Source organism: Schistocerca gregaria, chromosome 1 (assembly GCF_023897955.1).
Source record: "Schistocerca gregaria isolate iqSchGreg1 chromosome 1, iqSchGreg1.2, whole genome shotgun sequence".
Taxonomy (NCBI): domain Eukaryota; kingdom Metazoa; phylum Arthropoda; class Insecta; order Orthoptera; family Acrididae; genus Schistocerca; species Schistocerca gregaria.
Genome location: NC_064920.1, coordinates 539,116,325 through 539,140,134, shown reverse-complemented (window position 1 = coordinate 539,140,134; position 23,810 = coordinate 539,116,325). Strand labels below are relative to the sequence as shown.

The following is a 23,810-nucleotide window of genomic DNA, read 5'->3' as shown; positions in this document are numbered from 1 at the left end:
CACAAAGCTTTCAATTTCTAAAAAAAATTGATGTCAAATGTTATGACACAGAATCTGTTTCCGATTGGGCGAATACAAAGAAATTCTGTTTGTGACTATCAGGCACGCAACCCAAAAATTTCCGATAAAATGAAATGTTAGTGGGGAGGATAGGCGTTGCCAACGGGAGCGGTGACCTGTTGTTCAAATTAAAATCAGCTTTCTTGTGCATCGGCACGAATCGCCCTTTATAAAAGGACATTTTCTCTTCGACAAATTAAGAAAAGCAGTCACGAAATTTATGTGCTGTTATCTTAAATCTTAAGAGCGTCGTAATGATTAATAGCTGCCATCGGCGGCAAAGAACTTGTTTTAGATATTTTCTACGTCAGGCTGGTATCGGTTCATAAGCACATCTACTGCGGCAAACTACGGAAGACAAAGTTCAAACATGGTTCTGAGCACTATTGGACTTAACATCTGAGGTCATCAGTCCCCCAGAACTTAGAACTACTTAAACCTAACTAACTTAAGGACATCACAGACAACCATGCCCAAGGAAGGATTCGAACCTGCGACCGTTGCGGTTAAAAAAAAAAAAAAGGTTCAAATGGCTCTGAGTACTATGGGACTCAACTGCTGTGGTCATTAGTCCCCTAGAACTTAGAACTACTTAAACCTAACTAACCTAAGGACATCACACACATCCATGCCCGAGGCAGGATTCGAACCTGCGACCGTAGCAGTATCACGGTTCCGGACTGCGCGCCTAGAACCGCGAGACCACCGCGGCCTGCGACCGTAGTGGTCGCGCGGTTTCAGACTGAAGCGCCGAGAACCGCTCGGCCACACTGGCCGGCCAGAAGACAAGTCAGAGTATTAAAACATTAGGTTGGTGGGTAAGTTCATGGTGTTTTTGTTTTGAATGTTGTTATTCCGGTTGTTGTGGCTTTATTTATCGACTGCCATTTATAATTTGCACTCACTGTTGCTATTTGAGTGTACATATTGCCATTTTGTCGTTCGGAGATGGTGAGTGGAGCTGCGGACGCTAGAAAACGCAGTGCCAAGTGGAAGAATCGGAATATTTGAGACATATTCTTCTGTTTGAGCTTCATAGAGAGGAGGCAGCAGCGGAAGCAGCTGGAAACATATGCACCGTATATGGGGATAATTCCAGCAAGAAATGGTTTTCTTGTTTTAAAGAAAATCTTTTGACATTAATGTTTCTCCAAGTTCAGGAAGACATTCGGGGTTTGATGAAGATCGTTTAAACGCTTTAATCTACAATGATCCACGGCAGTGTACTGAGAACTAGCAAATGTTATGAACTATTATAATTCCACCATCGTGCGGCATTTGCATGGAGTGGGGAAGGTTCAAAAATTGGCTGTATGGGTACCGCATGCTCTAGGCCAAAATCCCAAAAATCATCAATGGCCATATGTGCATCTCTGTTTGGTCGTCGTCAATTGACTTGTGAACAGCATCGACCGTTCTTTCCCGTTTCGTTACTGGTGACGAGAAATGGTATTCGCATGCTAACGTAAAGAAAATAAAGGAATGTTTGAACCCGAACGAAACAGCGACTCTCCGTACGACGGCCTGTGCACGTCCATAAAAGATAATGTGGTGCATCTGGTGGAACAGCGACGATGTAGAGGTCTACAAATTACTTCACCGGGGGTGTAGCCGTCATTGCTGACATTTGTTGCCAACAACTGAGACGCCTTCAAGACACAATCCAAAAACAACGATCAGGAAGACTGCGTGAAGTAATGCTACAGCACGATAACGCCCTCCCGTATTCGGATGGACTGACGAACAACGCTATACAGGAGTTGGGTTGGAAAGTCATTCCGCACCTACCTTGGTCACCTAATCTCGCGCCCTCATATTGTCGCCTTTCCCGCTCTCTGTCGAACAAACTTTAAGGAACTTTCTTTCCGGATGAAAATGTGTTCCCAACTTGGCTCTACGAGTTCTTCGCCTCAAAGTCACGTGACTTCTGTAGTCGCGGAACGGAAAAGTTACACCAGCGTTTGCAGATTGTTGTAAATGGTGAAAGAGAATGTATATTGTGTGTATCTGTTGTGTTTATTATTGTGTTTATTAAACTTACTGAAAAACGCTACGAACCTGTGCAACAACCCAACATAAATAGTTGTTTTCGTAGGTAACTTGGTCAACGGCTTTCAAAAATATCTTGCTAACGAAGATAGTAAATTTTGTCATCAACAAAGGGAAAAAATTATCTGCGTACGTGATTATGAACTTTAAAAACACGTTTGATCTTCGTTCACATAATGTTTTCTGTTTCTTTTGTCAAAACAATCCTTTTTTAAAGGAATTTCAAGATGTAAAAGTTAGAAGAAGTGAAGATGTAAAAGTGAAAAGAGGAGAGGGAGTAGCAGAGAGCGAGCGAACGAGTGAGCGAGAGAGAGAAAGAGGGAGCGTACTAATAATTGCATAAAACTTTTAGGTGTTTTTCTTCTAATTTAGTTTACACTGAAACACATAAATTTCGCAGCGGCTTTCATTGTCCTACCAAGGAATATAATAATTTGCAACAGTTGACGATCGAACACACGGCCGCAGAAGTTGTCTCTACTCTAGTCTCATGCCAAGCCATATACCACTTGGCCACCGCCGTGGTTGACAAAAGTATAGATATTTGCAAAAAAAAAAAACCAAATAATTCGTTAGTTCCTAGGAAAATTTTGCGGGCCTCATTGATATAAATAAAGTTTCCCTACTTTTCGATTGTTCTAACCAATCCTGCTGGTCCGAAACGGACTCTGCGTCATAGTTGTGAACTCGATTTATTCATAAGCGGAAGCTTAGTGACCTCAACTCTTTCACAGAGATTACTTGTGTAGTCTGCCGAAACTTGACAAGATCGGTTGGCTGCTGATGTGACCTCTGCTTATAAACAGGCACAGTTATACTTGACTGGCGTCCTGATTCAGTACGGATACCTGCAAATGAAGGGGCTCCGGCAGCTCATCATGATGTTCTTCTCGCTGTAAATGTGCTCCTGCTGCTGCGTGTCGACGATGTGCTGCTTCTTGAGGCACTTGAGCGCGAACGTGAGGCTCCTGTCGTACATGTACTGCACCAGCTCGACGCGGCCGAATCCCCCAACTCCGAGGGTGGCGATCACGTCCAGGTCGTCAAGCCGGATGTAGTCGTACTCTGGAAAACGCACCTCTCTACATTACGATGCGGTAAGCCAACTGCACCAACAAACGACACACTCACTAGAATACCGTATGATTTTGTCAGCTACTGTTTTGAAAATCCATTCTGCAATCACATGTTCACGTTTTAGAAATATCGAGATGTCCGCCCCTGGTAGCTGAGCGGTCAGCGCGAAGGAATGCCTTGCCTAATGGCCCGGGTTCGATTCCCGGCTGGATTGGAGATTTTCTCCGCTCAAGGACTGGCTGTTGTGTTGTCCTCATCATCATCATTTCATCCCCATCGCCACGCAAGTCGCCGAAGTGGCGTCAACTCGAAAAACGTGCACCCGGATTAGATTAGATTAGTTTTTCGTTCCATAGATCCCTGTTGAGGAGATCCTCGTGGATGTGGAACATGTCATCTTTTTTATTTTTTTATTGTTTAAGCTGAAAAAACAATACTAATAGTATAAATATATACAACACATCATTTGTTTCTATTAAAAAATTCGTCAATGGCGTGGAAGGAGTTGGCCACTAGTAAGTCTTTCAGGCTCCTTTTAAACTGATCTCTATTTGTGACTAAATTTTTTATGTTTTCTGGCAAATTATTAAAGATGAGTGTTCTTGAGTAGTGGACCCCTTTTTGAAGTAAAGTAAGTGCTTTTAAGTCCTTGTGCAGATCATTTTTGTTCCTGGTATTGTATATATGAACTGAGCTGTTTGTTGGAAAAAGAGATATATTATTTAGGACAAATTTCATTAAGGAGTAAATATACTGAGAGCGGTCTACCCGACAGAAGGCCCATTTCAACATCGAAAGTCTCTAAACACCATAAATTTAAAGACTATCAAGTTGGAAAGTATACTTTGAGAAGATTTACGGTTTCCCACAAGACGTTAAGCCAAATCGTAATTAGAACAAAGTGCAAGAAGTTGATGCACGAGCTAAAGCTATTAGGGCGCACTCTCCAGTCGAAACCACCGTGCAATCTGACAAGCTACTATCACCATACCTGACCGGCAAGATAAACGAAATATAATCGAATCTTCCAGCTATCGCCCAATCCACTTGCTCTCCCATGCGACGAAAATTCTTGAGCACGATTAAACATTAATCAAATTCTCGCGTATCAGTATATTTTTGTCAGGAGTGCAAAAGCAGTTTACGCAGCCAGCCTCTTTAAGGAAAACGCCGATAAAAGAATCTGACATTACATCTGGAATTTAAGGACCTCGAAAAAGCCTTCAACAGGGCACCTCTTGAGCTCTTCTGGAAAACGCGTAGCGACCATAATATTCCACAGGCATATGTGCGAAGTAACCATCCTCTCTGCTCTAACGTTACGAATGCTGTTCACTATTAGCTGAAATGTCACCTCATTTTCTAATAATTGTTAGTGTTCACCAAGTATTTGCACTCTCAGCCCTCCTATTCACCCTGTGTGTGGACATAGTAGTCGCAGATACCCAGTCATCCTGTTCTTGGATGATGTTACAAAATACGCGCTGTTGAGGTGGATGAGGAAAAACATACTAGTGTAGCTTTGTCAGATTCTCCGGGTACGCGGACTTGCGTGACGCCTTATGTTGTCATGGAAAAGGAAAAGTTTGTTTGCATTTTTGTGGTGGCGAGCACGCTGAAGTCGTCTCTTCTGTTTCCTGAGGGTGACACAATGCACTTCGGAGTAGGTCGCTGCACCTTGAGGGAAAACATTAAACAGAATAACCCGTGCAGAACACTAGAATACCGTCGCCGTGACTTTACCGTTTGACGGTGCGGCACTGAACTTTTTGTTCGGAGGGGAGGTGCTACGCCGGCCCTCCTTGGATTGCCGTTTGGTTTCCGATTCTAAGAAATGAACCCATGTTTCGTCGCCTGTGGTGCTCGACAGTAAATTGTCGCGGCTAGTCTTTTAACGCACAGTCAATTCTGCACAGGTGGGCCTTCGTTGCTCTTTACGGTCTTGTGTTACGTCGGGAGGAACCCACCTACCATACACCTGTGAGTACCCAGCTGGTGTACGAGTGCGTCAGCACTACCAAAAGAGACGTCCAGTCATGCAGCGGGGTGTTTGTGGCCCGTCGATCACTAATGAGGGAATCCTCACGTTCCAACACAGCATCTGTGACAGTTGTGTGCGGCCGACAGGCGCGAGGGAGATAGGACAGGTTTGCGCGTCCTTGTTACGATGGTGACAGATGCGTCGCCCAAACCCTTGCCGAGCTTTCAATCACTGACAGGTCTCCGCAGACATACAACAAGCGCATATAAATACCTGCGATACTTCGGTTTTCCGCCAAAAGAAACCCACTGACCGCTCTCTTCTTGGAATGCACAACAGTTACACACGCCATTTCGAAGGCCGGCACCTACAGGAACTGCTTGAAACTGCAGGAGCTGAAGACGGAATATTCCACGATATCACGCAAAAAATTCCGCTTTTTGTCAAATGAAGGTGACGGAGGAAAAAAAAATGTTGCCTTACCTATTGAACAAACCCTCGCAAAACGTATCACCCATAAAAGTGCACAGCTTAAGTACCTAAGCTTCCTAATAATTTCGGCTGGTTTGACGAACACAGATGCTCCAGTTATGCAGAGGGGTGTTTGGATGAAATCACGTCAAGCCACTGGAGTGCTGTTTGAGGTCGAAGTACAGAACTATCTTTAGGAGAAAGTTTGTAGATCCTTCGTTCGCCGTCTTAACCTGTACAGCTCAGAACGTTCAGCAACAACAACAAAATATGAACACGTGTTTTCACGGTAAGGAGACGGAAACGATGCGCTCCTTCATCGATGTCACAAGGCTGGACCATACGAAAAGCGAACGTTCTACGTTGTTTACGTCTAATCTACATCTACAGCTACTACATCCACAGTCCGCAGGCCACGTTACGGTGTGTCGTAAAGCGTACATTTTGTGCCAGTGCCAATTCCCTCTTTTCCTCTTGCCGCTGCGAATGTTGCGCGTGACGAATGATTGTTGATATGACTCCATGCGAAGGCTGAATCTCTGTAATCTTATCTTCATAGTCTTTTCGCGAAATACACGCAGGGCAAAATAACATTTTCGTTGACTCTTCTTTGATGGGTATGGGTCTCAGATTGAAGAGCAATACTCTAATATTGGTCGAACAAGAATTTGCCAGTTCCTTCTTTCGTGGACGGGCCGCACCTCCTGAGGATTCTTCAAACTATCATCTGACTTTCCTACAATAAGATTTACGTCGTCGTTCCACTTTAAATCACTGCATACGCATACTTCCAGGTGCACTATATGATCAAAAGTGTCCGGACACCCCCAAAAACTTACGTTTTTCGTATTAGGTGGATTTTGCTGCCACCTACTGCCAGGTACTCCATATCAGCGTCCTCAGTAGTCATTAGACATCGTGAGAGAGCAGAATGGGGCGCTCCGCCGAACTCACGGAGTTGGCCCTTGGTGGACGAGCGGTTCTAGGAGCTTCAGTCCGGAACCACGCGGATGCTACGGTCGCAGGTTCGAATCCTGCCTCGGGCATGGATGTGTGTGATGTCCTTAGGTTAGTTAGGTTTACGTAGTTCTAAGTCTAGGGGAGTGATGACCTCAGTTGTTAAGTCCCATAGTGCTTAGAGCCATTTGAGCCATTTTTGAACTCACGGACTTCGAACGTGGTCAGATGATTGGATGTCACTTGTGTTATACGTCTGCACGCGACATTTCCACACTAATAAACATCCCTAGGTCCACTGTTTCCGATGTGATACTGAAGTGGAAACGTGACGGAGCACGTACAGCACAAAAGCGTACCGGCCGACTTTGTCTGTTGACTGATAGAGACTGCCGACAGTAGCAGAGGTCGTAATGTGTAATAGGCAGACATCTATCCAGGCCATCACACAGGAATTCCAAACTGCATCAGGATCCACTGCAACTAATATGACAGTTAGGCGGGGGGTGATAAAACTTGGATTTCATGATCGAGCGACTGCTCATAAGCCACACATCACACTGGCAAATGCCAAACGTTGCCTCTCTTGGTGTAAGAAGTGGAAACATTGGACGATTGAACAGTGGAGAAATGTGTGGAGTGACGAATCACGCTACACAATGTGGCGATCCGATGGCCGAGTGTGACTATGACCAATGCGCGGTGAACGTCATCTGCGAGCGTTTGTAGTGCCAACAGTAAAATTCGGAGGCGGTGGAGATATGGTGTAGTCGTGCTTTTCATCGACATGGCTTGCACCCCTTGTTGTTCTGTGTGGCCATATCACAACAAAGGTCTACATTGATGTTTTAAGCACATTTTTGCTTCCCAGTGTTGAAGGGCAATTTGTGGATGGCGATTGCACCTTTCAACACGATCGAGGAACTGTTCCTAATGAATAGCCTGTGGCGGAGTGGTTGCACGACAATAACATCCCGGTAATGGACTGGCCTGCGCAGAGTCCCGACTTGAATTCTATGGAACACCTCTGGGATGTTTTGGAACGCCGACTTCGTGCCAGGGCTCACCTACCGACATCGATACCTCTCCTCAGCGCAGCACTCCGTGAAGAATGTGCAGCCATTCAGCAAGAAACCTTCCAGTACCTAATTGAACGCATGCCTGCGAGAGTGGAAGCTGTGATCAAGGCTAAGGGTGGGCCAACACAATGTTGAAATCCAGCATTATCAATTGAGGGCGCCACGAACTTGTAAGTCATTTTCAGCCAGGTTTCCGGATAATTTTGATTACATAGTGTATGTAATGGATGTTTCTGCTTCTGGTGACTGTTCAGCAAAGGTGTAATCATACTATAACGAGTCATTGTACCTAATTATATGCTGTACGGTACATTTGTTTATGATGAGAGGCAGCTACCAATTTCTGCACGAAGCGTCGATTCCCTGCAGGCCTCTGGCATTTCGCTACAATTTTCTAGCGTTGTGACACGTCTATGTACAACAGAATCATTGATGAATAGCCTCGTGGAACTTCCATTGTTATTTATTCTGTGACGTACGTGTTTTGTGAACAGCAACGGTCCTATGACACTTCTTTGGTGTACGCCCGAAGTCATTTCTGCCCCTTCAGATTTCTCCTTTAAGAACGACATACTGTTTTCTATTAGCAAGTAGCTTCCGAATCGAAAAACAAAAGTGTTCTGAGATTCAGTACATTCGTATTTTGTTCCTTAGGCGACAGAAGTCAGGGACTGATGGTCCTGTAGTTTTGTCCCTTTATACAACAAACCAACCAAACAACCAACCAGAAATCACGGACATGGCATCAGCGTGAGCACCGGTATCTACTACTTTCTGAATCTCGTGGACAATCGTTGTTTGCGAAATCCACGTTGATTCCTACAGAGGAGATTTTTGGTCTCAAGGAATGTGATGATACCGGAGCAACAGTCGTTTTCAAAGTGATATAGGCATACAGTTCTGTGCGTTCGTTCGACGACCCTTCTTGAAAACGGGATCGTCCAGTGACCTACGGTAGATGGCTGCTGGAAGTGGTTAAATTTCTGTCGAATCTTTAACGTAAATCGTGTAGATAACCCACCTCAACCAGTCCCCTGTTGTCTGTTATGCGACATCTCAATAGCATAAACTGACCTCTAACAGATTCAAGAAGCGATGGTTGTACATGGTCAAGAAGAAAGTATGGTGGATATGCCTATATAGTACCGGCCCATAATTTATACCACTAGTATAGAATTAGTTTCTTTTATACTATTCGACAGTTAAAGAGGCCAGCCTGAACTGTGTGCTTTTTAGAGCCATAGTGTCATCTATGAGATCCGTGTGTTGAGAAACAGATCGTCTGAAGACAGTGTTGATACTGCAGTTTACATCTAACTTTCTGCGCATGTGGCGAAGGCACAGCATAAGATTTGGCTACAGCACTGCAGCAGCGGTCGAGCGGTGGTGTACAAACATACACTGCACGGACAACGGTCGAACTTTGGACATAGCTCTGAGCAAGGTGCATGAAATCCTACAAAATATCCTGCATCACTATCCGAACGAACTTGTCCACGTTCAGGAGTTACTTTATGCTGACCTGCTACTAGGACAATGTTTGCTCTATAATTTCTTGCTCGTTTCGAAATGAAAATGGCTTACTGAACTAAAAGAGCCACAACTGTTGAATGCCAAACTTGGGCGGTCACGCACATATGGTTGGTTTAACGCGCAACTCACACCACAACCGTTTTATTGCGATTCATTTATCATTTATAGCTGAACACATTTACGTCATGACGATTATATCGCTATCTAATGGCTACATGTTCATTAATTTTGTTTTGTTTTCATTACGTTTCCTTCTTCGATAGTATTTCGTTCAAATTTGACTCCATTTTACAGAGTTTTGAAAGTGGAACTTTCATTATAATCACCCTGCACATGAATTAATCTTACTCTTCAGAGAGTCATGAACCAATATTCGTTGTGATTCGTTAGTAGAAACCTGAAAAAGAGAAGATAGAAACTTTATCTACTACATAGCGCTAAACGTCTGCGTTATCGTACCCGAACAATTTGAGAAACTTAACCTTAAATGAAGTTTTACAATTTGTTTAGCATTATTAGCGCAACATAATGTTTAAAAAGAAACTGGTGAATTTTGTATGGTGATCATGTCATTTTGACTTTTGTATGTTATCGATGTGCACGCAAGAGAGAGAATGAGTTCGGTTACTGTTAAACAGGCTATGGTCTTGTTGTGGCACAAGTTTTGCCTCTGTGCAGCCTGATAAGTTCTTAGTTGAAGTGTGGTAGGGTACGAATTCCCCCATAATTTTAATGCAGAAGAAGTCATGGCAGTCAAAAAGCGGGCTAGAGGTGTCCGTGAGACATAGCCGAATCTGAGGAAAATGAAAATTCCAAGGTCCAGGCAAGGAGCCTGTGACCTTATCAGTAACATATGCAAACAAAATGTTACCCCAAACAGTGGAGAAGGAACCTAGAACTAAAGCTTCACCTGTGTAAGGAAGTGTTTTTGGAACTCTGTGGGGAAGCTACTACAGAAACTCATTCGTAAAAGAGAGGAATCGTATTGGGAATAGTGCAAGGTATGTGGAATGGAAAATGATCGGATCACAAAATGAAAAATGTGGATCGATGGAAAGCGTGCAGGGGTGGGAAAGGAATGAAAAACTAACACTGATCAACCAGAACACCAGCCTAATAGCCGGTATATCCACCTTTGGCGCGAATAACAGTGGCGACGTGTCGTGGCATGAAAGCAATGAGGCCTCGGTAGGTCTCTGGAGGGAGTTGGCTCCATAGTCACCCAATTGCCGTAAATCCCGGGGAGGGGTGGCATGAGCTCATTCACATCCCAGATGTGTTCGATCGGGTTCAAATCTGGCGAGGTGGGGGGCCAGTACATCAACTGGACCTAGCCGCTGTGCTTCTAGAAATAGTCCATCACATTCCTGGCACATTATCTTGTTGAAAAATTCCAATTCCTCGGGAAACGTGATCGGCATGAAGGGGTGTACGTGGTCTGCAACCAGTGTCCGAAATTTCCTAGCCGTCGTGGTGCCCTGCACGAGCTCCACTGGACCCACAGATGCCCATGTGAATGTCCTCCAGGGCATTATGGAGCCATCGCCAGCCTGTTTCCGCCCTGCGGTTCAGGTGGCAAGGAGCTGTTCCCCTGGAAGGCGACCGATTCGTGCCCTCTCATCGGCATGATAAAGAAGGTACCTGAATTTACCAGAAGATGCAACCCTCTGCCACTGCGCCAATGTTCAGTGCCAACGCTGACGTGCCCATTTCAGTCGCAGTAGCCAACGTCGCAGTGTTAACATTGGAACGTGCATGGGTCGTCTGGTGCAGAGGCCCATCGTTAGGAGTTCAGCACTGTGTGTTCAGACACACTTGTACTCTGCCGAGCATTAAACTCTGATGTTAGTTCCGCCAGTTCGCCGCCTGTCCTGGTTAAAAAAAAATGTCCAACCTACAATGTCCGACGTTTGTAATGAGGGGTGATCGCGCAACCCCACGATATCTAGAGGTGATGTCACCTTGGTTTTGCCACGTGTTGAAGGCTCTCACCACAGTACTTCTCGACCACCCGACAAGTCCCGCAGTTTCCGAAATGCTCCTGCCGAGCCTCCGAGCCATCACCCTCGGTCAAACTCAGATGATCGCGCGGCTTTCCATTGTACACCCCGACAGCACGCTCACTGATAGTAGATGCACCATGCTTGTTTCTGACTGGCAGCCGTTCCTCGCCAAGTGACGCTGCTATCGCCTGGGCGGGGTTATACCGATAGTAAATCGGCGCTCATTATGTTCTGGCTGATCAGGGTATATTGCAAAGCCTGCAAATAATGGTATAGGAACTAATTTCTGGAACACTTCCGTGGACTAATACATATCTTCAAACTCAGATGCATATTTTAAAAGGGTGGTACAATTTATCGACCCACTGATGCAACTTAGGAAACCAGATTATTAAATTGTAGGCTGCTTAAAGATGTTCAGAGAATTAAGTGTACTATGTTTATTGTACACAGAATTTCCGCTATTGAAATCCGCTAACACCCTTACAGTTGAGGATGTCAAGGTTAGAACAGTTTTGTAGCTTTGTAAATATAACAAATGAAATCTCAAAAGGTGTGCAGTTTAGGCAACTCTCTCCTACAGCTTCAGATCCAAGGATACGACCAACAGAGATTTGTGACAGTAAGGGAACCAAGGAAGCGGTCTCTACAACAGTGAAGGACACTTGCTAGGATAGAATAAGATTCTTTCGCTTCAGTTTTATTGCGATTGGCAATCATAAAGACAGATGACTTGTTGTGCTGAGTAATTTTACTTAGGATAACTTTTTCTCCACCTAGATCATCTACATCTACATTTATATTCTGCGAGCCACCCAACGGTGTATGGCGGAGGGCACTTTACGTACCTCTGCATTACCTCCCTTTCATGTTCCAGTCGTGTACGGTTCGCGGGAAGAACTACTGTCGGAAAGCCTCCGTGCACGTTCGAATCTCTCTAATTTTACATTTGTGACCTTCTCGGGAGGTATAAGTAGGGGGAAGCAATATATTCGATACCTCATCCAGAAACGCACTCTCTCAAAACCTGGACAGAAAGCTATACCGCGATGCAGAGCGCCTCTCTTGCAGAGTCTGCCACTTGAGTTTGCTACACATCTCCGTAACGCTATCACGCTTACCAAATAACCCTGTGACGAAACGAGCCGCTCTTCTTTGGATCTTCTCTATCTCCTCCGTCCACCCCACCTGGTACGGATCCCACACTGATGAGCAATAAGTATAGGTCGAACGAGTGTTTTGTAAGCCACCTCCTTTGCTGACGGACTACATTTTCTAAGGACTCTCCCAATGAATCTCAAACTGGTACCCGCGTTACCAACAATTAATTTCATATGATCATTCCAAACAAATCGTTTCGCACGCATACTCCCAGATATTTTACAGAAGTAACTGCCGCCAGTGTTTGTTCCACTATCATATAATCATCCAATAAAGGAGCCTTCTTCCTACGTATTCGCAATACATTACATTTGTCTATGTTAAGGGTCAGTTGCCACTCCCTGCACCAAGTGCCTATCCGCTGCAGATCTTCCTGCATTTCGCTGCAATTTTCTGATGCTGCAACTTCTCTGTATACTACAGCACCGTCCGCGAAAAGCAGCGAGGCTCACGTACTGCTCGACAAATGCCAACAGTGAAAGCAAGAGGCACTGTAGGTGAGCGGTGGCGCCCTTCCAAACACACTCACCCGCCTCGACGTCGGCGTAGAGGCTGAAGGAGCTGGAGGGCCTGGAGAGGCCGCGCGTCTCGTCGCCGTAGTCCTTCTCGTGCAGCTCGCTGAGGTCGCCGATGAGCTGGATGAAGGAGTCCCTGTCCAGCGTGAGGCACTCGACGCCGGGCGGCAGCGCGATCACGCTGGCCGTGCGGCAGTCCTCCTTCAGCAGCGCCTGCTCGCCGAAGTACTCGCCGCGCTCCAGCGTGCGGATCTCCTCGTCCTCGCGCCGGCCCGCCAGCCGCTGCGTCACCTTCACGCAGCCGCCGCTGATGATGAAGAACGTGTCGCCGCTCGCGCCTTGCCGTATGATGTGCGCTCCGGCCGGGTAGAACTCCTAAAAAGTCGATCGTTTCGAAACATCTGTCACAGTGAAAAACGCTGTCGTGAGTAATGTAGCAGTTTCTGCAAACAATCGCAGATTTTAGCCGCAGGTAAGGCATAACTAAAGTCTAAGCTGTGGTGTACTATACGAGTAAAAACAGACTGCATGGCAATCACCCATTACAAGTCTAAAAGCATGCAGAAAAAACCTACGTGGAGTTTCTACATCTACAGCTACATTATTACTCTGCAATTCGCATTTAAGTACTTGGCAGAGGGTTCATCGAACCACAATCATACTCTCTCCCTACTATTCCACTCCCGAACAGCGAGCGGGAAAAACGAACACCTAAACCTTTCTGTTCGAGCTCTGATTTCTCTTATTTTATTTTGATGATCATTCCTACCAATGTAGGTTGGCCTCAACAAAATATTTTCTCATTCGGAAGGGAAAGTTGGTGACTGAAATTTTGTAAATAGATCACGCCAGGACGAGAAACGTCTTTGCTTTAATGACTTCCATCCCAACTCGCTTATCATATCTGCCACACTCTCTCCCCTATTACCCGATAATACAAAACGAACTGCCCTTTTTTGCACCCTTTCGATGTCCTCCGTCAATCCCACCTGGTAAGGATCCAACACAGCGCAGCAATATTCTATCAGAGGACGAACTAGTGTAGTGTAAGCTGTCTCTTTAGTGGACTTGTTGCATCTTCTAAGTGGCCTGCCAATGAAACGCAGCCTTTGGCTCGCCTTTCCCACAATATTGTCTACGTGGTCTTTCCAACTGAAGTTGTTCGTAATTTTTATACCCACGTACTTAGTTGAACTGACAGCCCTGAGAATCGTACTATTTATCGAGTGGTCGAATTCCAACGGATTTATTTTGTAACTCATGTGGATCATCTCACACACTTCGTTATTTAGCGTCAACTGCCACCTGCCATACCATACAGCAATCTTTTCTAAATCGCTTTGGAACTGATACTGGTCTTCGGATGACCTTACTAGACGGTAAATTACAGTATCATCTGCGAACAACCTAAGAGAACTGCTCAGATTGTCACCCAGGTCATTTATATAGATCAGGAACAGTAGAGGTCCCAGGACGCTTCCCTGGGGAACACCTGATATCACTTCAGTTTTACTCGATGATTTGCCGTCTATTACTACGAACTGCGACCTTCCTGACAGGAAATCACGAATCCAGTCGCACAACTGAGACGATACCCCATAGGCCCGCAGCTTGATTAGAAGTCGCTTGTGAGGAACGATGTCAAAAGCTTGCCGGAAATCTAGAAATACGGAATCAACTTGAGATCCCCTGTCGATAGCGGCCATTACTTCGTGCGAATAAAGAGCAAGCTGCGTTGCACAAGAACGATGTTTTCTGAAACCATGCTGATTACGTATCAATAGATCTTTCCCTTCGAAGTGATTCATAATGTTTGAATATAGTATATGCTCCAAAACCCTACTGCAAACCGACGTAATTGATATAGGTCTGTAGTTCGATGGATTTTTGAAAGCGCTCTATCAATAGAGCGTAAACAGCGACCGGTATAAGATGTTGAAATTCAGTAAAACACTCTCGACCGCAATAGAAGACTATTTAAATTGACAACAGATTTCAGTTTACAATTTAGACATCTTCAACGTGTAATCTCCATCATGGTTGCTGGCAGCAGTCGACAGAGCAATATCCGTAAGAGCACGGCCGTCAACTGCTTGGTCCTGAAGATCGTCTAAATTATAGACCGAAACCGTGTGGAAAACAAAAATAAATTTCTGTTGCGATCGAGGCTGTTTTACTGAATTTTAATATTTAGGTAATTAATGTAGGGGAGCTTTTGAAGTCATTAACCTTTCGACTCTTTGAGGGTTCAAATGGCTCTAAGAACTATGGGAGTTAACATCTCACGTCATCAGTCCCCTGTTCTTAGAACTACACTATTGGCCATTACAATTGCTACACCAAGAAGAAATGCAGACGATAAACGGGTATTCATTGGACAAATAAATTATACTAGAACTGACATGTGATTACATTTTCACGCCATTTGGGTGCATAGATCCTCAGAAATCGGTACCCAGAACAACCACCTCTGGCCGTAATAACGGCCTTGATATATCTGGGCATTGAGTCAAACAGAGCTTGGATGGCGTGTACAGGTACAGTGGCCGTGCAGCTTCAACATGATACCACAGTTCATCAACAGTAGTCACTGGCGTATTGTGACGAACCAGTTGCTCGGCCACCACTGACCAGACGTTTTTCGGTTGGTGAGAGATCTGCAGAATGTGCTGGCTAGGGCAGCAGTCGAACATTTTCTGTGTCCAGAAAGGCCCGTACAGGACCTGCAACATGCGGTCATGCATTATCCTGCTAAAATGTAGGGTTTCGCAGGGATCGAATGAAGGGTAGAGCCACGGGTCGTAACACATCTGAAATGTAACGTCTACTGTTCAAAGTGCCGTCAATGCCAACAAGAGGTGACCGAGACATGTAACCAATGGCACCCCATTCAATCACGCCGGGTGATACGCCAGTATGGCGATGACGAATACACGTTTCCAATGTGCGATCACCGCGATGTCGCCAAACACGGATGCGACCATCATGATGCTGTAAACAGAACCTGGATTTATCCGAAGAAATGACGTTTTGCTATTCGTGCACCCAGTTTCGTCGCAGAGTACACCATCGCAGGCGCTCCTGTCTGTGATGCAGCGTCAAGGGTAACCGCAGCCATGGCCTCCGAGCTGATAGTCCATGCTGCTGCAAACGTCGTCGAACTGTTCGTATAGATGGTTGTTGTCTTGCAAACGTCCCCATTTGTTGACTGAGGGATCGAGACCTGGCTGCACTATCCGTTACAGCGATGCGGGTAAGATGCCTGTCATTTCGACTGCTAGTGATACGAGGCCGTTGGGATGCAGCACGGCGTTCGGTATTACCCTCCTGAACCCACCGATTCCATATTATGCTAACATTAATTGCACTTCGACCAACGCGAGCAGCAATTTCGCGATACGATAAACCGCAATCGCGATAAGCTACAATCCAACATTTATCAAAGTAGGAAACGTGATGGTACGCATTTCTCCTCCATACACGAGGCATCACAACAACGTTTCACCAGGCAACGCGACTCAACTGCTGTTTGTGTATGAGAAATCGGTTGGTAACTTTCCTCATGTCAGCACTGTGTAGGTGTCGCCACCGGCGCCAACCTTATGTAAATGCTCTGAAAAGCTAATCTTTTGCATATCACAGCATCTTCTTTCTGTCGGTTAAATTTCGCGTCTGTAGAACGTCATCTTCGTGGTTTAGCAATTTTAATGGCTTCAGGAGTAATGTAACAGTAGCCGTACCACAGGTCTGAGCGTTATCGAACTGTAACTTTGTTAAGCCAGAGTTGCAAAATACTAACACGAATTATCTGTAGAAGCCTGGAACAACTGGCAGAAGCCGAGCTTGAGGAAGATCAATTTGGAATCCGGAGAAATGCAGAAGCACGCGAGGCTAGACTGACCCTATGACGTATCTTAACCGATGGACTGAAGGAGGATAAACACACGTACACAGCATTTGAAGATTTAGAAAAAAATATGTTCACGCTTTCAAATTCTGAAATTATCATGGATAAAATGCAAGGAGCAACAAGCTATCTACAACTGTTACAGAGAAATGACTGCAGTTATACGACTCGAAGGAAATGAAAATGTAGAAGGAAGCCTTTTCTAAACGTCATTCAGTCTGTACATAGTGCAGGCAGTTAAGGGAACCAAGGAGAAATTTGACACAGCGATTAATGCTAGGGAAGAAGAAGTAACAACTTACTGTTGGATGATGACAGTGCACATCTCAGCAACGGATCTGAATGATTGGTTGAATGATTAAACATGTCTCTTTTAAAGAAGAAGACCTTATAAATTATAGTGAGACACCCTGTTCGCTAGTCTTATGACTGGTTTTTTGCGACCTGTCTCAATATTCTCTCCTGTGTCAGCTGTTCATCTCAGAGTAGCACTTACACACAACGTCCTCACTCCATTGCCATATATTTTGCAGTTGTGTATTGATTTGCAACTTTTGTCCCTGTAGTTCCATGTAAGTTATACCCTGATGTCCTATGATCATATCCTTTTTTGTAGTTAATGTTCCCTATATGGTTTTTTCATCGCTAATTCAGCGAAGAATATCCTCATTTCTTATCTGATTAGTTAACTTAATCTTCATCAACCTTCCGTAGCATCTGAAACGTTTAGATTCTCTTCTTTTTGTTTCACAGAGTAAGTTTTGTTTACATAAATTCTTACTTCCATACAATTCTGGGTTTCAGGGGAACGTTCTCGGAAATTTCTTTCTTAAATTTAGGTTTATGTTTGATAGTAGTGGACTTCTTTAGATGAGGACCGCGGTCTTGAACGAGCTAGTCTGCTTCTTGTGTCCTTTTTGACACTTCCGTAGTGCATTTTGTTCCTTCCACAGTAGCAGATTTCTTCAGGTCTTGCAGTTAGTAGTGTCCAGTTTTGATAAATTTATCACTAATCTCATTTCTGCTACTACTCAATAGTATCATCTCTGATATATTCACAATCCATATTCTGTCCTCTGTAGACTATTTATTCCATTACACGTGTTCTACAATTGTCCTTCACTTTCACATAGAACAACAATGTCATCAACAAATTTTGTCATTGATATCATTTCACCCTGAATTTTAATCCCACTTCCGAATCTTTCTTTTATTTCCTTCATTTAGTCCTTGAAGTGCAGATTGGATGCAGGAAGAAAAAAACCGCATCACTTTCTGACGCTGTTTTTATTCCGAACACGTTTCCCTTTGTCTTATAATCTAATTGTTCTCTCTTGGTTCTTGTGCCTATTGTATATCCCTACTACATATATCTATTTTGCTGAGGATTTCTGAGAATTGCGCCAATTTACATTTTCGGAATCTTTTTCTACATCGAAAAATGGTTTGAAAGTGACTCTGAACTTTCATTATCAAGCGTATTGTGAGAACTGCCTCCTTGGTGCCTTTACCACTTCTAATCTGATCGTCACGTAGCTGATGTTCAAGTTCTGTTGCTACATGAATAACAAGCTGTAACTAGTAGTCAAACAAAAACGAACTGCTATGTCCTAGGCGGCAGGACGTTTATTAAACGTATCATGTTGGGCTGTCAGACTTACAACTTCCAGGACGTCAGCGATCTTGGCGAGGACGTCGTTGCTGAGGTTTCGGAGCAGAGGCACGCTGCGCAGGAAGTTGATGTTGTCCTCGAGCCGCTGCAGGCCGGTCCGCATCATGATCTGCTGGAAGACTCTGCGGTCCAGCACCCACACCTTCGCGTCGTTCACCACTGCGGCACACAAATCACGTTTGTCACGAACCCCTCAACAGGCGACAAAATTAAGAGGTCGGCTAATGTGACGAGTTCCATACTACCTTTAATGGATGCTGTCCGAGTACAGTTGTACAAAATGGCAAGTTCTCCAAAGGCTTTCCCGGGTCCCATTCTTCCAAGAACTTTATCCTCTTTGATAACTTCGAATTCGCCCTCGGCGGACACGTAGAGATGTGATCCTGTGAAAATTTACAAAAAAACAGTTAATTTTTTGTTACATACTAGAGTCATCTTTGTGGCTTCTTCAGCCATACCGATTACTGCAGAAAGACAAGATGTTTATTCAAGATGTTTCAAAAAGGAATTTACAACTATGAAAATTCATATAAATTAATTCATAGTATCTACAGAGGTGATTGTAAAGTCAATTTGTAGGGAAATACATCAAGTTTTGTCTCGTGGAGTTCGCTAGTGCCGAATCGCACCGTAAGGAGCGCTGGCGGCAGTTTCGTTAAAGATGGATGTCTTCACTGGTCTCGAGCTTGCTAGCTGTGTGTTTTGTTTTGAAGAATCGGATTCGGCGACAACAGTTCAGATAACAGTTCAGCGTAACTTCCGTACTAAGCACGCTAAAAATCCTCCTAGTAGGCCTACAATTTATGAGTGGGATAAATGTTTTGTAGAAACTGGGTGCTCGGTAAGGTCGTCCAGGCACACCTGAAGACGTCGTTGAGCGAGTGAGACAATGTTTTGTCAACAGCCTTACGAAATCGACCCGGCCTGCGTCTCGCGAACTGCAAATCCAACATACGACTGTTCGGCGTGTGTTGAGAAACCGTTTGCATTTGAAACCGTACAAACTGACGATCATACAAGCAATAAAAGACATTGATGAAATTGCTTATAAGAACTTCTGTGCGGGTATTTCAAATCGATTACATGAGGAATAACACTCCTTGATCAAAATTATCTTTTCTGACGAGTCGAATTTTTACTTAAGTGGCAAGTTTAACACACGTAGGCCTAACTGTAGGATTTGGGGCAATGAAAATCCACATCAAATATTGCAACAGGTTCGTGACAGCTCTAAAGTGAACTCTTTTGTGCAGTGAGCAAGAAAGTCCCCCTTTTTTTCAGCGGGAGAACCGTCAACGGGATAATGTACCTGGATATGTTACAACAATTTTTGATACCACAGATCGATGGGGATGACCAAGAACGAAATGTTTACTTCATGCAAGATGGTGCTCCACGCCACTACATCTACATCTACATCTACATGACTACTCTGCAATTCACATTTAAGTGCTTGGCAGAGGGTTCATCGAACCACAATCATACTATCTCTCTACTATTCCACTCCCGAACAGCGAGCGGGAAAAACGAACACCTAAACCTTTCTGTTCGAGCTCTGATTTCTCTTATTTTATTTTGATGATCATTCCTACCTATGTAGGTTGGGGTCAACAAAATATTTTCGCATTCGGAAGAGAAAGTTGGTGACTGAAATTTCGTAAAAAGGTCTCGCCGCGACGAAAAACGTCTATGCTGTAATGACTTCCATCCCAACTCGTGTATCATATCTGCCACACTCTCTCCCCTATAACGCGATAATACAAAACGAGCTGCCCTTTTTTGCACCCTTTCGATGTCCTCCGTCAATCCCACCTGGTAAGGATCCCACACCGCGCAGCAATATTCTAACAGAGGACGAACGAGTGTAGTGTAAGCTGTCTCTTTAGTGGACTTGTTGCATCTGCTAAGTGTCCTGCCAATGAAACGCAACCTTTGGCTCGCCTTCCCGACAATATTATCTATGTGGTCCTTCCAACTGAAGTTGTTCGTAATTTTAACACCCAGGTACTTGGTTGAATTGACAGCTTCGAGAATTGTACTATTTATCGAGTAATCGAATTCCAACGGATTTCTTTTGGAACTCATGTGGATCATTTCACACTTTTCGTTATTTAGCGTCAACTGCCACCTGCCACACCATACAGCAATCTTTTCTAAATCGCTTTGCAGCTGATACTGGTCTTCGGATGACCTTACTAGACGGTAAATTACAGCATCATCTGCGAACAGTCTAAGAGGACTACCTGGTTGACGTCCGGGATTTTCTCAGTGACTGCTTTCCAGGTCAATGGATTGGTCATGATGCGCAAATTGCATGGCCCCCACGTTACCCTGACTTGACACCACTCGATTTTTTTAAAATGGAGATTTTTCAAGGAAATCGTGTTTGTGTCTCCTGTGCCGGGTTTTCTACCTGACTTAGAGCTACTGCTATACACCTTGTCTTTTAATATAGTCCTACAAAAAGCAGTTGCATGTGTTCAGATCCGGAGAATAAGGTAGCCAATCGAGGCCCATGTCCGTGGCCTCTAGGTACCCAAGAGGCAGAATGCGGTCCGCAAAGTGCTGTTCCAGAACACCAAACACTCTCCTGTTTCGATGTCGTCTAGCTCCGTCTTGCATAAACCACCTCTTCTCGAAATCATGGTCAATTTGAATAATGGAGGTTAAATCATCGTTCAGTCCGCCCCGGTAGCTGAGTGGTCAGCGCGACAGACTGTCAATCCAAAGGGCCCGGGTTCGATTCCCGGCTGGCTCGGATATTTTCTCCACTCAGGGACTGGGTGTTGTGTTGCCCTAATCATCATCATTTCATCCCCATCGACGCGCAAGTCGCCGAAGCGGCGTCAAATCGAAAGACTTGCACCAGGCGAACGGTCTACCCGACGGGAGGCTCTCGTCACACGACATTTCATTTAATTTCAATCATCGACCAAAACCTTCAGGTACCGTCGCTTACTGACGAATCCATCCAAATGAAAGTGGGCGTCCTCGCTATACCAAACGACACATGTGCATACTAATTCCCATCATGCCCCGCGGCCAACCATGCAGTTTGAACGTCCTAACGCGAACTGTTCAGAAGTTACGACGATTTTGTTTCACATAGTTCAATAATTGTCAATAATTGTATACGGGAAAGGAATTTCAGTATGACCTGTTTTATTAAGTGACGTAAATAATTGAATTAAGAGATGCTTAAGCAGCACCACGGAAGTAGTAGGGCCCTGTCAAGGCTGACCATGGTGTAGCTGGCTTTCATAACGAAGAATTAGTAGGTGTTTTAGACTTGCTATTATGCCGCTATCTGAGTAACATCTACATGCCGCGATGGACCGTCAAATGTTCAATCTGTTTCGTATCACTTATGGTCTTCCACGTACGCAAGAAAAGTGCTGATGATTTTGGATTAGGAACTGTTTACAGGACTCTACGCCGCCTGTCACGAATGTTAGGTGTTACTGATTTACGCATTTTATTTCACACAAAATTTCGTGGCGTGGGAAGTTCTGTCTCAACATGTACGTCATACTGATTGATGTGTGACCGATAGTGTCACCGTGTTAAAATAAAACATTTTGATTGATCACATTAACGAAATGTGAGTCCAGAAGTTGCGTTAACATATAACGACAATGTTAGCCTTTCATTGTTACCAAATTTCTGGCACCATCTTTAAATACATACTGTTTAATCACATTGTAAATGTTACATTCACATCAAATAATAGTCGAGATTCTTTCGTGGCGCACATCCGATGTCTTTAGTAGTTGACGCAAAAGTGCTTTGCTCCTACAGGTGACTGTCGTGTTGGAATAGTTGTCTTTATTTACTCAGTTTTTCAGGCATGAAACTGACTAATTCCTGTGTTTCAAGCGGTTTCTTTCTTATAGCGATGCATCTGCAGATTATGTTTCATAACTTGGCGCTTGTTGATCCCCGCGAAGCCAAGTTACTGTCAACGTCAACGGATCTCTTTGTCAGAACTCACAGGATCATTTTGTCACGATGTTGATAGATTCAACAAATTAGTAGCACGTGAGTACCAACAAGTTAAATGTCCACATATACTGTACTATCATACTTCGTATCACTAGCTGTTATCAAATGTATTTTGTCGATCAAACGCCTGGAAAGCCATTGCGCATTTCGAGCATTAATGTCGCATTCCTACCACACGAGCATGTATTCCCTCATGTAGAGTTTCACGCCTAGTCACCAGAAATGTAATAGATGGTCATGCAAATTTCAGTGTTGGCAACCAACATGGCCAAAATGGCGAACATTTCACTTGTGGTGTAGTTTTTTGGTCACTGATGATACCAAAATTAATATTTTATTGAGATGTACTACCTTTAGTACACCTTTTTTCATTAATGGTTCAAACGTAATGGCAAATTAACTATATAGCAAGGAAACTACTTTTACGCAAGCTTCATGATATGTACGAGTAGTATGCAACTAAACAGTAACAAGTCCATTTTGACACTACATTTTTTGTTAACTTCAGTCGTTTCATCAGAGGCTACTGTACACGAGGCTGTGTTTACTAAAGTAAAATGACTCTATTATCAACATGAACTCAGTAGTCAGGTAGGGAGCTGTAACAAAGTTTCTAAACTCAACACTTAACGTGAAGAATGTCATCTGTTCGTGGCTGTAATAGTTGCTGTTCACGAAAGTGATTCTCCAATACTTTAACTTAGTTCCGAGCGAGATGGCGTAGTGCCTGTAAGCGTGAGGAACGGGACATCAGATGACTGCCAATTGTCTGAATTAAGATTATGCAGAAAATTAGAGATTAATACCTTAAATTATGTCGTATGTGACGTACCTTACGAACATGATGACCACCCAATAGAACTACTGCCGTTGGCGTGGTTCGCAAGTGAGTCGCGAAAGGGATTCCATCCTTTATATTTTGCGAACGGTTTAAAATGTCTAAATGAGGTGTTAGGCAAATAATGTTAGGGAGGAAGGCACGTAATTTCATGTCAAGATTAACACTTTTTAACAAGCGAGCTACTGAATGGTACTATTTACTTTTATCAAAGGCATTCAAAAGCGCTTGGAAATAGGAGTTCCTTGGTATAATGGTGGCTAACATTTGCGTTGAAACTTTTCTCAAGATCATCCGGAAAATGTACTCAAACTGAAGTGCAAAGCGACCGGAAGAGGATGTTGCAGAGTAAACTCCGTCAAGAACATTAAATAAATACTTAAAAACAAAACATGGAAATTAACCAAGGTGAAGTTTTATACAATGCACGAAAATGTACAACACTATGTGTTACAAGCGATAAGAGTGCCAAATTGAAGCATCCAAGCATCAGAAATGAGATTGT

The 23,810-nt window shown here is 44.1% G+C and overlaps 1 protein-coding gene across 1 annotated transcript in view; it reads right to left on the bottom strand.

The window, feature by feature from the left end:
• LOC126355586 (cGMP-dependent protein kinase, isozyme 1) overlaps positions 1 to 23,810 on the bottom strand; it is a 1,149,467-nt gene that overhangs the window by 56,607 nt on the left and 1,069,050 nt on the right. Inside the window, exons 6-9 of the mRNA XM_050005953.1 lie at positions 18,711 to 18,848; positions 18,455 to 18,624; positions 12,901 to 13,261; positions 2,958 to 3,174 (exon numbers count right to left, since the gene is read on the bottom strand). Of these exons, the coding sequence (XP_049861910.1) occupies positions 2,958 to 3,174; positions 12,901 to 13,261; positions 18,455 to 18,624; positions 18,711 to 18,848 (886 nt within the window). The remainder of the gene's footprint in view (positions 1 to 2,957; positions 3,175 to 12,900; positions 13,262 to 18,454; positions 18,625 to 18,710; positions 18,849 to 23,810) is intronic.